The sequence below is a fragment of the Hyperoodon ampullatus genome (genome assembly GCF_949752795.1).
Source record: "Hyperoodon ampullatus genome assembly, chromosome: 20".
Taxonomy (NCBI): domain Eukaryota; kingdom Metazoa; phylum Chordata; class Mammalia; order Artiodactyla; family Ziphiidae; genus Hyperoodon; species Hyperoodon ampullatus.
Window position 1 is genome coordinate 26,143,605 of NC_136933.1, and position 18,706 is coordinate 26,162,310.

The following is an 18,706-nucleotide window of genomic DNA, read 5'->3' on the forward strand; positions in this document are numbered from 1 at the left end:
AATATAAATATATATTGTTACACACACATTTTTCCTTATCTAAAGAAAATATTCACTTGATATTATTTGGAGAAATAACTAAACAGTAATCACATTACTTTACAGGTTCTTTTATTTATAACCCATGCACTGACTTCTTTCAGACCAAACATTTTCATTAAAACACAAGTAGGTCTCTGCAAGGTGATTTGATTTTGTTTTGTTCTGTTTTTAAATTTACAAGGAAGCATGTGGATTTACAGAATGTTCTTCCACATCAAAGGCAGCATAGCCCGTCAGAGTTGCCAGTTTATCCCTTTTAATCAGGACCATTAAAAAGTATGTTTTCTCTAATATTTTCCTATTAATCCCATTCAAGTTCATCATGAAATTGAAAGAGTTACCGCCTGGTTGCCTATGACGTGAAGTTATAATCAACATTTAAAAGGGGAAACAGGCAGGTTTAGAGTCCCTGAAAGAAACATACAGCTGTGGAAACATTCAGTTATCATGTTCACTGGGCATGTTCTAGCCTCCTCCGTCGTGTGTATTTAATGATCATCTTTAAGGAATTGATTTAGGCCGTTGGAGAGTGTGGTCCGTGTTCCACCGAGTCTGGTGGGGAGGGTCGTCCCCATCTTCAGGACCCTACACTAAGCAGAGGAACATTATTCAGGCTTATAAAATCTGCATGTCTTCTCTGCTAGAAGCAGCTGATACTAGACTTAAAAATTATCCACCCTAATAGTTTTGATTCCTCTTATACCTGTCAGATTGCGTTTTGTGTTAACCTTAAAAAGTCTGGCGTGACTGCTTCCTTTCCTTTTGACCTCCGTCTAGGATTAGACCAAAAGAGCCTGGAGCATTTGTTGGATGAGGTCAGGTTGGGGCCCTAAGCAGGCCTGTCAGCAGAAATGCTGAAATGCTGACAGTACAAGCAGGGGCCTTGCTCAGCAAAGCCACACTGTCCACACTTTGCAGCTTTAGGCCGGTGACTAGTTTTCAGTCAAAAAGTGGCCCCAGGAGATACGTCAAGAGCCCACCAGCTGTTTAGGAAGGACGACACCGGGCAGGACCCGCCCTTGAAGCTGGCAGGTCGATACCGGTACCTCTCGGGCCAACGGCTCAGCACCCCAGAGCAGGGAGAAACGGAGTCACGCTCAGACCGGCCGGTCTAACAGTGTTCTTGAACACGACCCACGGTCTCTTCTCAGCCCCTCTCAGGACACACAGCTCCCAGAGAATGTTCCAGAACATGGAGCCTCAGAGCCCACGTCCCACCTGGACCCCACGGCCTGCGGTTAGCAAGGACGGATGCATCTGTACACATTGCTGGGGTAGGGGACTGGCCTGGCTCACCGCTGACATGAAAAAATGAGACTTACAAACAGATCGGGCATCTGAACGTCCAGTGGACACAGATGCAGCCACCTCCCGTGCAGAGCCAGACCCTGGCCGTGCCCAGTTCCACCGACGCCACGGCCTCTGCTCCCTGGGAGCCCAGAGGACAAAGACTTCGCCAGTCCAGCGGGGAGGGCAGGTGACCACAGAGTCCACTCTCAGGCGTCATGAGCCTCAGCACAGCTGTGAGGCAGGACCAGGGCCCGAAGTCCCACTTGGGAACCCGTTCCATCCCTCGGACATGTTCAGGCCCCATCACGCCTGCACCTGCGGGAGAGGACGTTGTACTTGTGTCATCTTCCAGAAGAGCAGCTGAGGACCCGCCTTTGGGGGGAGGAGTCCCCCCCAGCCCCAACTGTCCAGGGAGCCCCTGTGCATCCCCGTCACCTGCAGAACACGGCCCGGAGGCAAGACCTTCGCTCTGCTTTTCTTCACAAGCAGTGGCTGAGCTCAGACAGGCAAGTACATGACAACCCAGGCGACTGGATGAACCCTCCTGCCCCTGACCCTGCACCTGAACCTTCCCCTGCCCCTGACCTTGCACCTGAACCTGTGCCTGCCCCTGACCCTGACCCTGAGCCTGCACCTGAACCTGCCCCTGCACCTGAACCTTCCCCCAACCCTGACCCTGCCCGTGAACGTGCCCCTGACTCTGACCCTGACCCTTCACGTGCCCCTGACCCTGCACCTGAACCTTCCCCCAACCCTGCCCCTGCCCGTGAACGTGCCCCTGACTCTGACCCTGACCCTTCACGTGCCCCTGACCCTGCACCTGACCCTGCACCTGCCCACTGGGCTCCTCGATCCACACGCCCAGGTCGCCTCCTGGTGGCTCAGTGGAGAACGGGCTTCAAACTGCAGACAATAGCCCCGGGTTGCAACTTTCACTCCAGACGGAGAAGGAGAAAATGAGGGCGTTTTGTGCAAGTCGCTTGGACAGTGGTTCCTACTCTCTGCCCTCAGGTCAGCACAGCTGCCATCTGGCTGCGTCAGCAGAACGGACGGGGCTCAAAGAGTGACCTTGTGGATGTGGATGTGGAACCAGCACTGAATGTCTGTGTCCCCCAACATTCACATGATGAGGTCATGAGGGTGGAGTCCCCATGCTGGGATCAGTGCCCTCATAACAGAGACCCCAGAGAGCCCCCAGCCCTTCCTCCACGTGAGGACACAAGAGAGAAGACGCCGTCTGTGAACCTGGAAGGGGGTCCTCACCCGACACAGGATCTGCCAGCACCTTGACCTTGGATGTCCAGCCTCCAGCACTGGGAGAAGTAGACTGTGCTGTTCATAAGCCCCCAGTCTGTGGTTTTCTTGTTCTCTCAGCCCAGATGGACTAAGACAAAGGTTAAAGGAAGTTTCAACCCAGCCAAATAGAAGTTCCTGATGTGCTTCATGGGAAGGACTTATGAACAAGCTGGAAATGGCACATTTTAAGCAAATTCAGATAAATGTTTACCTATCAGAAATTTCTCTGTCTGTTTAACCTGAGACAGCCCCACACTGAATCAAGGGAACCACACCCAGAAAAATCCACACCCTTAACCCGAGGGTGGCAAACTCAGGGGCTTACAGGCAGGTCACGCAGCCCAGGGAACTCGAGGCTGCGGTCACCAGCCAGCGCTGGACGCCGGGGACGTGGCCAGGCCACTGGCCCTCTGCTCCTGTGGAGTCACCCAGCTTTAAGTAGAGACAGTTCATTGAAACTACACATACCTCAGGCGCCGTGTGCCGAAGCAAACCCACCTTGGGGCCACGTGCGCCCTTGGCTGCCCGTGTGCCGCTCCGTGGCATCACCTGCACCTTCCAAGGGCGGGGACCTGTCCCCAAGACAGTTCTGTCCCTTTAGGAGATCGATGTGCCTGCCCTCCCTCTGCGTGGGAGCGACGAAATATACATGGTACATTTGTAGGGCATCCCTGACCTTCAGAAGCAGGGCTGAGACCGCTCAGAGAACAAACAGAAACGGCCGTGGCTCCACGCCCATCTCCCCAGCGCCCATGACCACCAGCACCACTGCAGACCCTTCCCGGGCACCAGCTTCCCAGTAACCCCACAGGCGACCAGAACCATGGGGCCTGCACGAACTGTCAAGCGGCTGGAGCCTTAACATGTGCCACCATCCCCAGGTTCCAAGAAAGCGTTTTCAAAATGAAACAGTGAAGGAATGTCTACACGTGTATTCTTCAGTAGACTTTATTTTTCTTCTTCTCATTTCCTCCAGTTGTGTTGTGATATAATGAACGTACAGCACTGAATAAATGTAAGGGGTACTGCATAATGATGTGACTTACATACATCATGAAATATTTATCACTATAAGCTTAGTGAACATCCGTCATCTCCTATGGGTACAAAGGTAAAGAAATAGAAAAAATATATTTTCCCTCGCAATGAGAACTTTTAGGATTTACTGTCTTAACAGCTTACCTGTATCACACACAGCAGTGTTGGTGGTATTTATCATGTTGGGTATCGCATCCCGAGCACCTGTTTATCCTGTAACTGGAAGTTGGTACCTTTCGACCCCCTTCCGCCACTCCCCACCCCATCTCCAGTAACCCCAAGTCTCATCTCTTTTTGTAAGAGTTTGTTTCTTTGTTTGTTTTTGAAATACAACTGACCTACAACACTGTTAGTTCCTGTTACACAACATAGTGATTTGATGTTTCAAGCTGATCACCACAGTAAGTCTAGTTACATATGTCACCACACAAAGGTATTACATAATTATTGACTATATCCCCCCACACTGTACATTTCATTTATTTTGCAACTGGAAGCTTGTAGCCCTTAATCTCCCTCACCTATTTCTCTCTTCCCCCCACCCCCTTCCCTCTACCACCAGCCGTTTCTTCTCTGTATCTATGACTCTATTTCACTCATTTTGATTTTTGTTCACTCGTTTTGATTTTTAGATTCCACATATCAGTTAAATCATACAGTATCTTTCTTTTTCTATCTGACTTACATGTTGTTTCAAATGGCAATATTTCATTCTTTTTTATAGCTAAGTAGTATTCCATTGTATATATATATCTTCTTTATCCATTCATCTGTTGATGGACATTTAGGTTGTTTCCACGTCTTGGCTATTGTATTGATAAATAATGCTGCTATGAACGTTGGGGTATATATCTTTTTGAGTTGGTGTTCTTGTTTTCTTCACGTAATGCCCAGACGTGGAACTGCTGGATTGTGTGCTAGTTCTATTTTTAATTTTTTGAGGAAACTCCATACTGTTTTCCATCACGGCTGCACAAATTTACATTCCCACCGGCGGTGCACGAGGGCTTCCTTTTCTCCACGCCCTCACTAACCCTGTTATCTCTTGTCTTTTCGTTGGTAGCCATTCTGACAGGTGTGAGGTGACATCTCATTATGGTTTCAGTTTGCATGTCCCTGATGATTAGTGATGTTGGGCATCTTTTCATGCACCTGTTGGCCATCTGTGTGTCTTCCTCGGAAGACAGATCCTCTGCCCATTTTCTTAATCAGGTTAATAGACTTTATTTTTTAGAGCAGTTTTCAGTTCACAGCAGAATTGAGTGAAAATACAGAAAAATACAGAGACAAATCCCATACACCCCCTGCCCGCACACGCCACAGCTTCCCCACCATCAGCATCCCCACCAGGTGGTCCTTTATTACAACTGATGGACCTCCAGTGACACGTCACCGCCCAGGGTCCGTGGTTCCCATCAGAGCTCACTCTCGGTGTTGCACATTCTACAGGTTTGGACAAAGTTATCAGGACACCCGTCCACCATGACAGCATCCCACAGAGTAGGTTCGCTGCCCTAGAAATCCTCCGTGCTCCACCTCTTCACCCCTCCTCCCCTCAACCCCCGTGGCCACTGGTCTTTTACTGTCTCCATAGTTTTGCCTTTTCCAGCAGGTCCTAGAGTTGGAACCATACAGAATGTAGCCTTTTCAGACTTTTTAACTGTCAGCAAATACTTAAGGGAACGGTTCCTGAATCCTGGTGGGCCCTCGGGAATATCTGCACCCGATTCTGAACTCATGGGGCTTCTCCCTAACCCGCTTCCTTGGGAAGAGCAGCCCCGCCTCCGCCCCCCCTCCCCGAGTTCTCAGCAGCTCTAACTGTGCGTGTGTGTGTCGGCAGGACCCCAGCGCCATGCCCAGGCCCACCTCGCAGGACCTGGCCGGGTACTGGGACATGCTGCAGCTGTCCGTCCAGGACGTCAGCATGAAGTTCGACGAGCTGCACCAGCTGAAGCTCAGCGACTGGAAGGAGGCGGCGTCCCCGGAGAGGAAGGTAACCCCCCACGTGCTGCTGCCACCTCCCGGCGTGCAGGCCACCTGCTCCAAATGCCACGTTATTGTGTGTGTCTCGGTCTTTGATTAACAGTACGGGATCCGATTTTCAGGGGTAAACCCATGTGTCCGTGATTGGGGTGGAGCTAAAGTCGTCAGCTTGTGTAGTGAGTCCCTTTCTTGCTGACAATTCCCAGAAGACACCAACAAAAATCACGTTGTCCGCCGCGGTCTGGTTTCTGGTAGGGTCTGTCCTCTGCCTTATGGCCATCAAACCTCTGTTTGGATTGTATTGAGATTAGATTGTTTGGATTGTTTGGATTGAGATTTGGATTGTTTACCACCGGGGGAGTTTCAGTTCAGTTACAATGCCTCCTGTGGAGATAAACTTTCCAGTTGCCAGCTGCAGTTGAAAACAAGGAACACTTTAAACTTTAGGAACAATTTGAGGATGTAAACTTCCTGGCCCTGAAATAGGCTGAAAATGTCCATTAAGTTTGAACCTATGGTTTCACCTCTTCCCTTTAGAGATCACCTTCACTGGGGTGAATAGATAAGTGTGAATTAGCTATAAAGACATTGACTTCCTAACACATTTTAGAGGAGTTCTACATAATCATAATCTGATTTTTCTAGACAGACATTATCAATTAAAATGATAAATAAAATTAATCCAACATATTTTGGGACAGTGGAGTTTAATATGTAGTTCAGGGTGTGTATCTAGATAGTTAGAATGAAAGCATCATCATCATCCTCCATTTTCCCAGAAACGTGCTACCCACCGTCGTTGTGGGGCACCAGGCTGGAGGCCGTCGCTCCGTTGTGGGCGGCTGAAAAAGTCCCCACCGCAGATAACGGGGCCGAGGGGCCCGCACACCACCAGGTTGTACATAAGCAAGTCCAGGAAGTCTATGGTTTGGTTTTGAAGTGAAGGAAATCATAAGTAATAATTCCAAATGAAAAAGTTCTTCAAAGAAATCACTGAAACTACAACTTATTAAACTAGTCTGATGATATGCAAAAATCCTCCCTATTGTTCATTCTTCGGTAATTGACAGCTAATACAATCCCTTCCACCTCAACTGTACACAGAGAGTAGTCCTCAAAATGAACACGGTTCCTGCTGAGGGTACAGCACCCCGTCAAGAAGGCGAGCAGCCCTTGAACGCGGTCAGGACACAAGTCCTGACCCTCTGCCTCATAGATCTGCTTGGCCACCTGCCCGCCCCCTCCACTGCAGGACGCCTGTGAGCCTCTTGAAAACGGAGACTCACAAGAATGGTTGATTTCTTACAGTCCCATATTTCAGAGGCTGCGAAAGGAGAGGAGAGAGAGAGATAATCACAGTCAAGCACTTAAGGCAGGAGTTAAATTTTGAAATAGCTGGAAGTCTTCACAAATTAATTACCCCTGATTGTACCCCTGCCAAAAAGCCAGGAGGGACGTTGCTTCTGGTCCAAGTCATTTTAAAATAAGTCATGGGAACAAAGTTTCAGACACCAAAACGAGCTTCCTGCCAAAAACAATAGCACACAACATCAGGATTCTGCCATGTGTTCACCTGAACCTGTGCTAATGTCCAAGCCCGGGCCCATCTAGTGCCCTTTGGATTCTTTTGGAGGCTGAAGGGAAAGAGACAGAGGAGTGGGTGCCCCCCTCAACAACTATCTTCTCAGAAAAGGCAGCGTCCGGGCCCCGTATGTAACATCCCCTTTCCTGACAAGAATACTGGTTGCGGAGTTCCCGCCCTCCATCCACTGGGAAGGTCCAGCCTTGTTAGGGAGGGGCCACAGCAAATAGAGAACACAGTGTGGGACACAGACCTTCCACCAGGACCCCTGCAAGCATTGTGTGTTGCTTTGCTGCAGAATTGTGCCATTTCTCTTTCTGGAAGAGGCATACGCGTATCTTGGGGTGACTTGTTTGAGAACACGAGCTAAGGGTCAGAAATAGTTATTTGCATCCTTTTACCAAGTAAGCGAAACATCATGTGTAGTTCATGTCAAAGGGCTTAAGGCCCATAGTAGAGAATCTGGACATCGGTTCCCTGGGACACCCTGCGAGAAGGTTTCCATGTCCTTGGACCTCGGAGTCTGTTGAAAAGACTGTCGCGTAGGACAGGGCTGTCAGCGGCATCTTCCGAGACCCCTGGGAAGCTCAAGAACGCGAGCCTGTGAGCACTTGCCAAGTGTTCACCCAGCACCAGGGTCAAAATAACTCTAAGACTAGGGCGGCGTCCCACGCGCACGTGCAGGATGGATGTCCTCGTGTGTAAACACTTCCCGCCGGGGGATCTGGGGGCAGGCGCGGCAGGCCCACCCCGGGCAGGGTCACGCGGCATCGGGTGGGCATGGGGCTGTGAGCGGGGGGGATGGCCGGGCTCCTCTGATTGCCCCAATTTTGACTTGTGATGCTTTTCAGGAGGAAAGAAAGGTCCCCCCTCCAATACCAAAGAAGCCCCCCAAAGGGAAACTTCCCATCACCAGAGAGAAGTCTCTGGACCTGCCGGACAGACAGCGCCAGGAGGCCCGGAGGCGTCTGGCGGCGGCCAAGAGGGCAGCGTCCTTCCGCCAGAGCTCGGCCAGCGAGCGGGCCGACAGCATCGAGATCTACATCCCCGAGGCCCAGACCCGGCTCTAGGGCTCCCGTCCCGCCCCTCCCTCCCCTTCTCCCCATCACCCGTGCCGTGCATCATATCCCTGGTCACTCCTGTGTCACTCCTCCAGCGAGCTCGCCCCGGCTGTTGTGTTTGTGCCATAAACACCCTGGAACACCCTGACGTCCACGGTTTGCGAGCTCACAGCCACGACGACTTCTCCCCGGATGGCCTGGCTTCCCGTCAGCAGGGACGGAGAGGCATGGGGACACCTGACATACCCACTCTGTTCTCAGAGGGGGGGCGAGGAACACCTCTCGAGATGGAACCCAGTTCACACTTTGTTATTTATATTTTTATAAATTGTGTGATATTAGAGGCAAGAATAACAAAAAAACTATGAATGGGTGCATCTCACCACTCACTCGAGGCATTAGACACCCAAGAGGAAGGTGCTACAGCTTGAGTGCAGGAAAGAAAAACCCCACCCGTGGCCTGGGGTCACCGTGCCCTGAACCCAGCTGACCCCTCACGTGGTTCTCTGTGCCAAGTCTATGGTGATGAGAAGTCATCTCTCCAGCCACCAATCTCCCCGCCGTGTGCTTCTCCAGAAACCTGGGGGGTGAGAAGTCTGCCCCCCACCACAGATATTCAGCGCAGCATCCACACAATCAGAAAGTCAGCTGAATGTTCATTCACACAGGGAGAGGCAGATGGAAACAGCAGAGTCTTAAGAAAGGCTGGCACTTCTGTAGCAGGAGTAGAAAAAAGCAAAGAGTTGTCCTCACTCAGATAAAAGAGTCATTGATTTTTTTATTCCTTTGTAGCTTAAAATGTCACACATGGTTCTGTCTTTAAGTTTCACCCTTTATGCACCATGTGATTTTTTTTAATAGATGTATATATATTCTCAAATGCTCTGTCAGTTGACTTGCCAGGGTATCCTTAAAAAACAGAACAAAACAAAAACAAGTTTGCTTGTTTAAAATGACAGTTGTGATGTTATAAAAAGTTTAAGAAACATGAATGTGAGTGGTAAGTATCTCTCAGTTTATATGGTAAAGAAGAAACGTCGTTTACATTTGTATTTTTCCAGAATTCTTTTGTCCTATGCAGTAGGGCTCAAGTCAAGAATATATTTCTTGCCTGTTTTAGACAAAAAGAAAAAGGGCACATTGTGATTTCCAGCTGTGGACTTGAGCAAAAGTCCTTCGTTTTCGTGGTTCTGATTGGCACCAGAGAAAAATAGGAAGGTCTCTAACGGAAGGTTTCCCATTCGTCTCATGAAATTTAGATGCCGTGACCGTTGTTCCAATCCGACGGTGTGTGTGTGTCTGTTCAGACATCACTTCAGAGGAAGCGCCTGTGGATGTATCCATTTGACCCCATACTAGAGTCCTCGCTGTGACTCCAGGTAAAAGCAGGTGACGCGGCGTTTCTGCCCGAAAGCCGGGTCCCCTGTGGCCCCAGGAGTGCTGTGCCCCCAGCCCAGCAGCACAGACCCTCCCCCATAGCACTTTGTATTCCTACCTTGACTCGCACTTTAAGACGCACCCAGCTCTCCTGATAATGTATGAGAGCCTTCGGTGAGGTCCTTGCACAGCTGGGGCGCGCCTTAACGCCTGCAGCTTTTCTTTTTCCTCATATTCTACATTTCACGAAGCATGGGGTTCGTAGGAGCACAGATGATATTAAAGCATGTTTAGCTTCAAAGTTTTACTTTTTTAAAGCTGAGTAGTTAAGAATTCCCTGTAAGGACAAAACCCTGTAAATGGAACCTCATATCTGGTATATATTTTACCAAACAGCCTTAAAATATATTTGGAAGCAAAAATCAGTACGAATGTATATCCTTGAAAAATGCAAAAAAAAATATTCCCTGAAATATTCTTCTACAAATGAATCCTATTTCCCCCAGAGTATTCTAAACATTTTTTTCTACCTAAATAAATACCTAAATCCTGAGTAGTATACAATAATGATGCTTCTTCCTATATTCAGTATACTATGTTAAAGACAAATGTATTTGCAAGCATTGGCATTTTAAACTTTAAACATGATGTATTATTAAGACGAACAGTTCTTTAGGAATAACCACAGAGAACTCGGTGTGTACTCGTTCACATGGGGAAATGTAAACTGCATACGTGTTTGCCAACCTACTCACGTGGGCCTCGCCTGGAAGCTGATGGGTTTTATCTCATTTCCTTGAACTTGTACAAAATATATACCAACAAACTATAAAATTAGACAGTAATGATTTTAGATCCCAGATGCTCTGATGCCGACTTAAACCAAAGTACTCACTGGATTTGGATTAATTTTCTTTATGTTTTGTAGACTCATTTTTATCTTAAAATCCCCCAAAGTCTTGGCCTATACCATCCCTTGGTGAGCAAATTCACCTACAACTAAATTTGACATCAGTTGTTGATGCGAAGTGGGGAACGTGTACGAACCCCTGTTTGGTCCACGTTGTTCCAAAGAAGGTCGTGTGACGGGGGGCAGGGGGGATGCTTGCGGCTGGGTCTGATGGAATGGTACCCGTTCGTGTGACACGACCAAGTGCAATATATCCGTTCTCATGGTGACATCCCATCATGAAATGCAGACGATAAGCCATGTTTACACATTGTACATGTAAAGAAAAATAAAACTGTTTATAATACTTGTGTTAGTCCATCACACTAACTTATTGCAGTCACTTCTACAGACACAGAACTATCCTGTGATCGTTTCACCACGTCGTGGATATAATTCTACTAAAAGATTATACAAAAATTTGAGAATATGGTTGAAAATGATAATGCACGATGTTCTAGGAACATTATGATGGAAAGTGCCGTGTTCTCTGTGATCACAGACTTGTATTCCCTGAAGATACAGCCCATAACCGTTATAACCCAGGTACCCCTTTAGAAATCATTTTCCTCACAGCCAACAAGTTGATGTTGCCATGCTGAAGGCCCTACTTAACTTTCCAAATCAGAACACAAGTATGATAAACAGGGTCCTAAAGTTTAACAAAACCCAAACAAGGCAAATGTCACTTGTTCACAAGTGCGCTTTCGATGTACTTCATCTCATACATCTTCATGTGTTATTGTTGTCTTTAACTTAAAAGTAGTTGTTCCCAGTGACCATCGTTACCATTTTTTTCTCAGCAAATTTATAGAACCATCTAGAATGGGGTATGAAGAGTCGAACTGTTGTATGATACCAAAAAATTACATTTTTGTTTAAAAGGAAATGTTGATGTTTGCACCTCAAGATCGATACTATAGACTTCCAGCAGTAAATAGAAAAGTGTATTAGGAAAAATAACAGATTACATTTAAGATTCCCTCTTTAAAAAAAAGTAACCAGGGCTTCCCTGGTGGCGCAGTGGTTGAGAGTCCACCTGCCGATGAAGGGGACACGGGTTCGTGTCCCAGTCCAGGAGGATCCCACATGCCGCGGAGCGGCTGGGCCCATGAGCCATGGCCGCTGAGCCTGCGCGTCCAGAGCCTGTGCTCTGCAACGGGAGACACCACAACAGTGAGAGCCCCGCGTACCGCAAAAAAAAAAACCAGCAAGTCAGTGACCCTAAAAGTAGAGGGACTCTCCCTGCTACATCCTGTAGAAGTGGCCAAGTTTATGACCAGAAGACAACACGATTCCGGAGCCCACAGACGCGTGGGGTTTGAACATTTCTTTTGGGGTCTGTGCTCCCGTCTGCCTTTCCCAATACCATGTGGAGCAGCCACCGTATCCATCACTTTAGTTCAAAGATCCCGCGTTGCATATTCCCTCAAATCCACGGCCCGACCCAGGATGGACTCTGACTGGAAAGAAAAGTCATGTTGCAGACATTTGGTCCAAGTGCCTGGAGTGACTCTGAATGTGGGCTCTTCAAAGCAGCTGCCTGATTTGGGCCAAAGCTTTCAGTGGCGAGTAGGGAGCAGAAGAAAGGAGGAACGGTCCTCATCAGCCTTTTCCCATCGGCAGTAACTGGGTCAAATCGGACAGACCTCGAGTGCCCTGAGGATCTGGAGGCCACTGGGGCATCTCAAGGGAGACGTGGCCAAGGCTTGAGCTGCTTTTTGCTGGCAGAGCCATCAGCCTCGTTCAGGGTTCTGTTGGGTTCCCAGAAGGCCCCACGTGCCTCATCTGGAATCAGCTTGGGAACGTGTGGGGCCCCAGGCTGGCCAGAGTCACCCGCACCTGGTCCAGGGGAGTGGAGGCCTCCAGGAACTTCGGCCAGTGAGGCAGGGACGTGCCCACCTCAGACGGAGAAGAGCAGCCCCAACGGTTCAGCCTGGGGAGGGCACCTGGATGCCCCACCTGCTGCCTTTCTGAAACGTGGGACGTTCCTGTCACGTCTCCCAGCAATGGGCCAAATGGCTCCATCCCACATCTTTCACCTGTGCACGTTTCCCAGGCACCTCCTTTCTTCTCAAAGCCTGAACCGCTGATTTTTTTTTCTTTTTATTGCAAATTTAACATACTAATCAGGTAGTTGAAGACAGTGGTTTTCATACACTAGCCCCTGAGGTTCTCCTTTGTTTGTATCTGCATACTTGTTTACACTTGTTTGAAAGTTTTGGTTGAATACAGGGTTCCAAAATTTGAAAATAAAATAGAAAACCTCAAGCGTAAGCAACCAAGACTGTAGCAACTGCTGGTTAGTAGGTATGTTTCACCACCAGGCTGGAGCCATGGAAGTGGCTTCATCAGCACCCCCTGCACCATTTGTCATAAAGCTCATGGCATCAGGTCACATCAGAGCCCTGTGCCTTCACAGCAAGAGCTCCACCTGGTCCCTTTACTAAGTTGACAGTTGCAGTAAGTGTGGGCAGTGGACACAATGCTGGGAAAGGTGACCTTTTACAGTATAAGGAAACGCCCTTTAGCACAGAGTGGCTGCAGAGGGTTCTGGAGTCGAATGAGAAGCCCGGCTTCTGTTCCTACATCAGCCGCAACTTCTCTTGACCCCGTGTCTCAGTTTTCTCCCATCCCCGTCGCCCTCACAGACATTTTGTGAAGACTGATGACATTCACGTCCTCTGAGCTCCTTGGAATCAGGTGTGAAAGTGTCCGTTCTTGATAAAGCTGATGCCCACGGCCCCCTTCTGTGTGGCGGATGCTTGCGGAGGTCAAGTCACATCCTGAGCATCTCAGAGACAATCAGGACCACCAAACGCAGCGGTCCCCTCCTGAGAAGGCCATCTGGGCTCGGCAGGAGGCTGCCAGGAGCTCCGTGGAGGCTTGGAAATGGAGAACTACTGGGGGCCTTTTTCCATGTCTTCTGGCTTTGATGGCAAGTGCTTCTAGATGTTTCCACGAACAAGGACCAGGCACCACCCAGAATGAGGTGATGTTTTCACCACTGCTTAAGCACAGCGTCATCTTAGATGAAATGACGAGCTCTTAAGTGAAACATGAACGTGAGAAAGAAAAACTAATGTGGAAGCAGAAAGCTGAGCATGTGGGACAGTGCCAAGGATGGAATCAGACATATCAACATCACTGAAGGTTTGTGAAGGTGGCCCCTCTGGCCTGGCTTTTTATAATGACCCCGTTTCACACCTCAGAGAACGTGAAGTGCTCCGTGGGAACGCTCCGAGGAAACTCCCATCTCTTCATCCTTGCAACATCGAGAAATCCACATAATTTCCTGAATTGCTGTCCTAACCCTGGCATTTTGATCCAGCATTTAAAGAAATTGTTTCAAGTTTCAATCTCAACTCTTGACAGATGACTTCTTTGCAGAGGAAATGTTAGTTACCTACGACAACACTACTTTTTAAAAGATTTTGTATATACACACACACACACACAGGTAACAGGGGGTTAGGTTACCTCCCTACTTTCTTAGATTTTGACTCTTCATCATGGGTGCTTATTCTGAACCTGAAAGCCTCGGGAACGCAAGCATTCACATCCTCAGTGGAGGAGAAGCGACAGTGAAAGGAAAGGTCTCTGCCAGATCTGTGTACACATTTCTGTCTTTCAAACAGACCAGGGAGAGGATGTCGGTTCGTGCTGGCGCACAGGCCAAGAAGGGAGCTCCAAGGATGTCTGTGGTACCTCGCAGGTGCCATTCGCCCGCTCTTTGATTGACACCCCCTGCCCATCTCACCCCGCCACGGCCCAGCCCATGGCTTGACGACTATCACATCACTTAAAGGGCTCAGTTCGTCTCTCTCCCTCCACTTTGTAACTGGTTTGCTGAATTCAAAAAGCTTCCCCTTGCCGGTAGTGCATCCTAGGCTACTTTTGAATTCTCATTTTCAAATGCTGTCACTTTCCTCCCGTGCGGGTCCTCCCCACCCGGAGAGCGGTCCACACCCCGCCCCATGTCACATGCCAAAATACCCAGGTGTGGCCTAAGGACTAAAGGAAATGCCTCCTACAGAAATTCAAGGAATGTTAGAACCAGGAAACTAGCTGTTTAGTTAACTTTTTTTTAAAAAAAAAGTCTATAAATATATATATAAATATATATACATATGAAATCACATCAACGAGGATGAACAGAGTGCCAAATGTTCAACATCTGTACAAATACTCTTCACTGGAATTAAACTATTTTATGGAATTCTCTTTCATGCTTTTCTGGTTCTTTTGATAAATGCTATTTCCTAGCATGCAGGATGCCTACGCTGAATGTACAGGACGCAGTCCATACCACACTTTCTTTCTTCTTGTCAGTAACTTCTGATCAGGATGTTGGGCCTTACTTTAAGGCATTGAAGGATTGTGTCCTTTGGGTTCTTTTTCCTCCTGACTTTTTTTTTCACTCTCCGCTGATTATAAGAAAAACGCGCTCACCTTTTCTTCCAGGATAATGCCTCTCTCACCTGATTTCTGTATTGCTGATGTTCACCTCCTGTAAATAGTTCTGCAATTAAATTTTTTGAGAAAAGGAATGTCTACTTTTTATTGGAGTGAATTCTCTTGTGATTTTAAACTCCGAATAACTATAGAGACCGAAGAGTTTTATCCGGAGAACTGTACCCTTCCCCCAGTGTATACTTCCTTGTTGAAATAGCCTCACCTCCTCTACCTGCTAAAAAGAAATGAACATTTATTAAGGCGACAGGTTTCCTATGGATGCAAAAACGGCACAGATGAAAATGAGCTTAAAACTAGTAAGTGCGACGGTAGCCAGTTAATGCTTGTTTTAGATTCTCTTGCGTTGCAGGACAAAAGCCGTGTCAGGGCACGTGTGGGGTCTGCCCTCAGGGTCAGGGAGCGGGGGATGCCGTCTCCGCGCAGCCCCCAGGCCACCGCGGGGAAGAGCCCCTCACTGGGCGCCGGCTGGACGCCGCTCTGCTTGGGTAGCTCTTCTCGCATCAGCCTGATCGAGGGCACCTGTGCTTGTTGTCAATTACCTACAAGCCTGTTGCTAATTAGTCTCGCGCTGCCTTCTGGGAATCCTTGCTTTCCCGTGGCCTCCGTGCCTCTGGCCGCTTGGCTTTTGCAGGAGGTCAGTGCAGGCGGCTCCCCCTTTGAGCTTCTCCCTCCAACCCCCCAGGAAGTATGGACAGTCTGGGGGGGGGGCGGGGACCAGGCTCCTCCGCACCTGCCCCGCGTTCACCCCGGACGTGCTTCCCGCCTCTCTCCAAACCGCTTTCTTCCTTCCAGCCGCTCCGGCCTCGCTGAGGTTTTGAGGTAAGTTGATGGCGGCGGCAAGATGGAGAAAACAAGCCTTTAGTGACCGTCAGGGCGGGTGAGGCTGGGGTCGGATTTCGCTAGGTGAGTTGCGAGCCGTCTGTTGAGAATTCCTGCCGAGGCTCGTGAATTCCGCGTAAGGACTGTTCGGGAAACAACCCATTTACGAATCCTTTCCGTTCAACTCGCCTGCGAACAATCATTATAAGTTTTCAGTTAAGAGAAACCATTTCTAAATAACTGAGAACGCGACCTAATATTTTAGCCTTCACTCACCCTACTTCTTTCTGTTTTTTTTTTTTTTTTTTTTTTTTTTTTTTTGCGGTACGCGGGCCTCTCACTGCCGTGGCCTCTCCCGCTGCGGAGCACAGGCTCCGGACACGCAGGCTCAGCGGCCATGGCTCACGGGCCGAGCCGCTCCGCGGCATGTGGGATCCTCCCGGACCGGGGCACGAACCCATGTCCCCTGCATCGGCAGGCGGACTCTCAACCACTGCGCCACCAGGGAAGCCCTCTTTTTTTTTTTTTTTTTTTTTTACTTTCTATTGCAGTATAGTTGATTTACAATGTTGTGTTAGTTTCGGGTGTACAGCAAAGTGAATCAGTTATACATATATCCACTCTTTTTTAGATTATTTTCCCATATAGGCCATTACAGAGTATTGAGCGGACTTCCCTGCGCTACACAGTAGGTCCTTATTATTCTTTAATATATCGTAGTGTGTATATGTCAATCCAAATCCCCCAATCTACCCCTTCCCTCACACCCTGCTAACCTTAAGTTTGTTTTCTACATCTGTGACTCCATTTCTGTTTTGTAAATAGGTTCATTTGTACCATTTTTTTAGATTCCACATATAAGCGATAACATGATATTTGTCTTTCTCTGCCTGACTTAGTATGACAATCTCTAGGTCCATCAGTGTTGCTGCAAATGGCATTATTTCATTCTTTTTATGGCTGAGTAATATTCCATTGTATATATGTGGTACATCTTCTTTAGCCATTCCTCCATCAATGGACATATAGGTTGCTTGCATGTCCTGGCTATTGTAAATAGTGCTGCAATGAACATTGGGGTACATGTATCATTGTGAATTATGGTTTTCTCTGGATATATGCCAGGAGTGGGATTGCTGGGTCATATGGTAACTATTTTTAGTTTTTTAAGGAACCTCCATACTGTTCTCCATAGTGGCTGTATCAATTTACATTCCCACCAACAGTGCAGGAGGTTTCCCTTTTCTCCACACCCTCTCCAGCATTTATCATTTGTAGAGTTTTTGATGATGGCCATTCTGACCGGTGTGAGGTGATACCTCATTGTAGTTTTGACTTGCATTTCCCTGATGAAGAGTGATGTTGAGCATCTTTCCATGTGCCTCTTGGCCATCTGTATGTCTTCTTTGGGGAAATGTCTATTCAGATCTTCTGCCCATTTTTGGATTGGGTTGTTTGTTTTTTTGATATTGGTCTGCATGAGCTGTTTGTATATTTTGGAGATTAGTCCCTTTTCGGTTGCTTCATTTGCAAATATTTTCTCCCATTCTGTGGGTTGTCTTTTCATTTTGTTCATGGTTTTCTTTGCTGTGCAAAACCTTGTAAGTTCAATTAGGTCCCATTTGTTTGTTTTTATGTTTATTTTCATTACTCCAGGAGATGGATCAAAAAAGATCTTGCTGTGATTTATGGCAGAGAGTGTTCTGCCTATGTTTTCCTCTAAGAGTTTTATAGAATCCGGTCTTAGATTTAGGTCTTTAATCCATTTGGAGTTTATTTTTGTGTATGGTGTTAGGGAGTGTCCTAATTTCATTCTTTCACATGTAGCTGTCCAGTTTTCTCAGCACCACTTATTGAAGAGGCTGTCTTCTCTCCACTCTATATTCTTGCTTCCTTTGTTGTACATTAGGTGATCACCCTGCTTCTTTCTATAACATACCTATATCTAGCAAAAAGAAAGCTTTATACGTTTTTCTTTTTTAATCCCATAATCCTTCCGTGAAAGTTTTAATTTACTCCGCATTTCATTGAAAACTTTACGCTTTTATCCACATACAGTTTAATGCTGTTTTCCCGGGTGTCAGTAAAAGTGCATGGAAAGTTGAATGATATTCATTTTAAATGTATTCATATTAGTTCATCAGTTGTAACAAATGTAGCACATCCATGAGGATGTTAACAGGGGAACTGGGAGGAAGGGTGAAGAATTATGTGGGAACTCTGTACTTTCCACCCGATTCTTCTGTAAACCAAAATGTTCCCCAAAATAGCCTATGAACTAAAACAACAACATCAAAGCAAGAAGCAATGATTAGAAAAGTCAGATACCACAATTTGGATGTTTTCAGCTTGCTTTCCATTATTTGAAGTTTTAAATGAGTTGCTTTGTGAAAAGTAGGATGTTGGAAAGATTTCTGCTCCTTTTGTTTATTTTTGTTTTGTTAGCTCTTCACTTATCATCACTTAATACATTCAGAGAATTGTTACACAGATGCTGTGTCAGGAAAGAAACAAAGGTTTTCAAAGCTTTAAGCTTTGGCCTCCAGACAAATAACACCCCCTTCGAATTCCCGGGAATGCTCCCTGCAACTTTTGTGGTACTTTAAAATCGACTAGACGGGACTTCCCTGGTGGCTCAGTGGTTGAGAGTCCACCTGCCGATGCAGGGGACACGGGTTCATGCCCTGGTCCAGGAAGATCCCACGTGCCGCGGAGCGGCTGGGCCCGTGAGCCATGGCTGCTGAGCCTGCGCATCCGGAGCCTGTGCTCCGCAGCGGGAGAGACCACAACAGT

At 47.6% G+C, this 18,706-nt stretch overlaps 1 protein-coding gene across 1 annotated transcript in view; it reads left to right on the forward strand.

Annotated features, from left to right (window-relative positions):
- Positions 1-8,301, forward strand: part of DLGAP2 (DLG associated protein 2) — a gene marked incomplete at its 3' end in the record, with an annotated part of 562,591 nt that extends 554,290 nt beyond the window's left edge. Inside the window, exons 13-14 of the mRNA XM_079726609.1 lie at positions 5,507-5,659; positions 8,083-8,301. Of these exons, the coding sequence (XP_079582735.1) occupies positions 5,507-5,659; positions 8,083-8,301 (372 nt within the window). The remainder of the gene's footprint in view (positions 1-5,506; positions 5,660-8,082) is intronic.
- Positions 8,302-18,706: the final 10,405 nt, after the last annotated feature.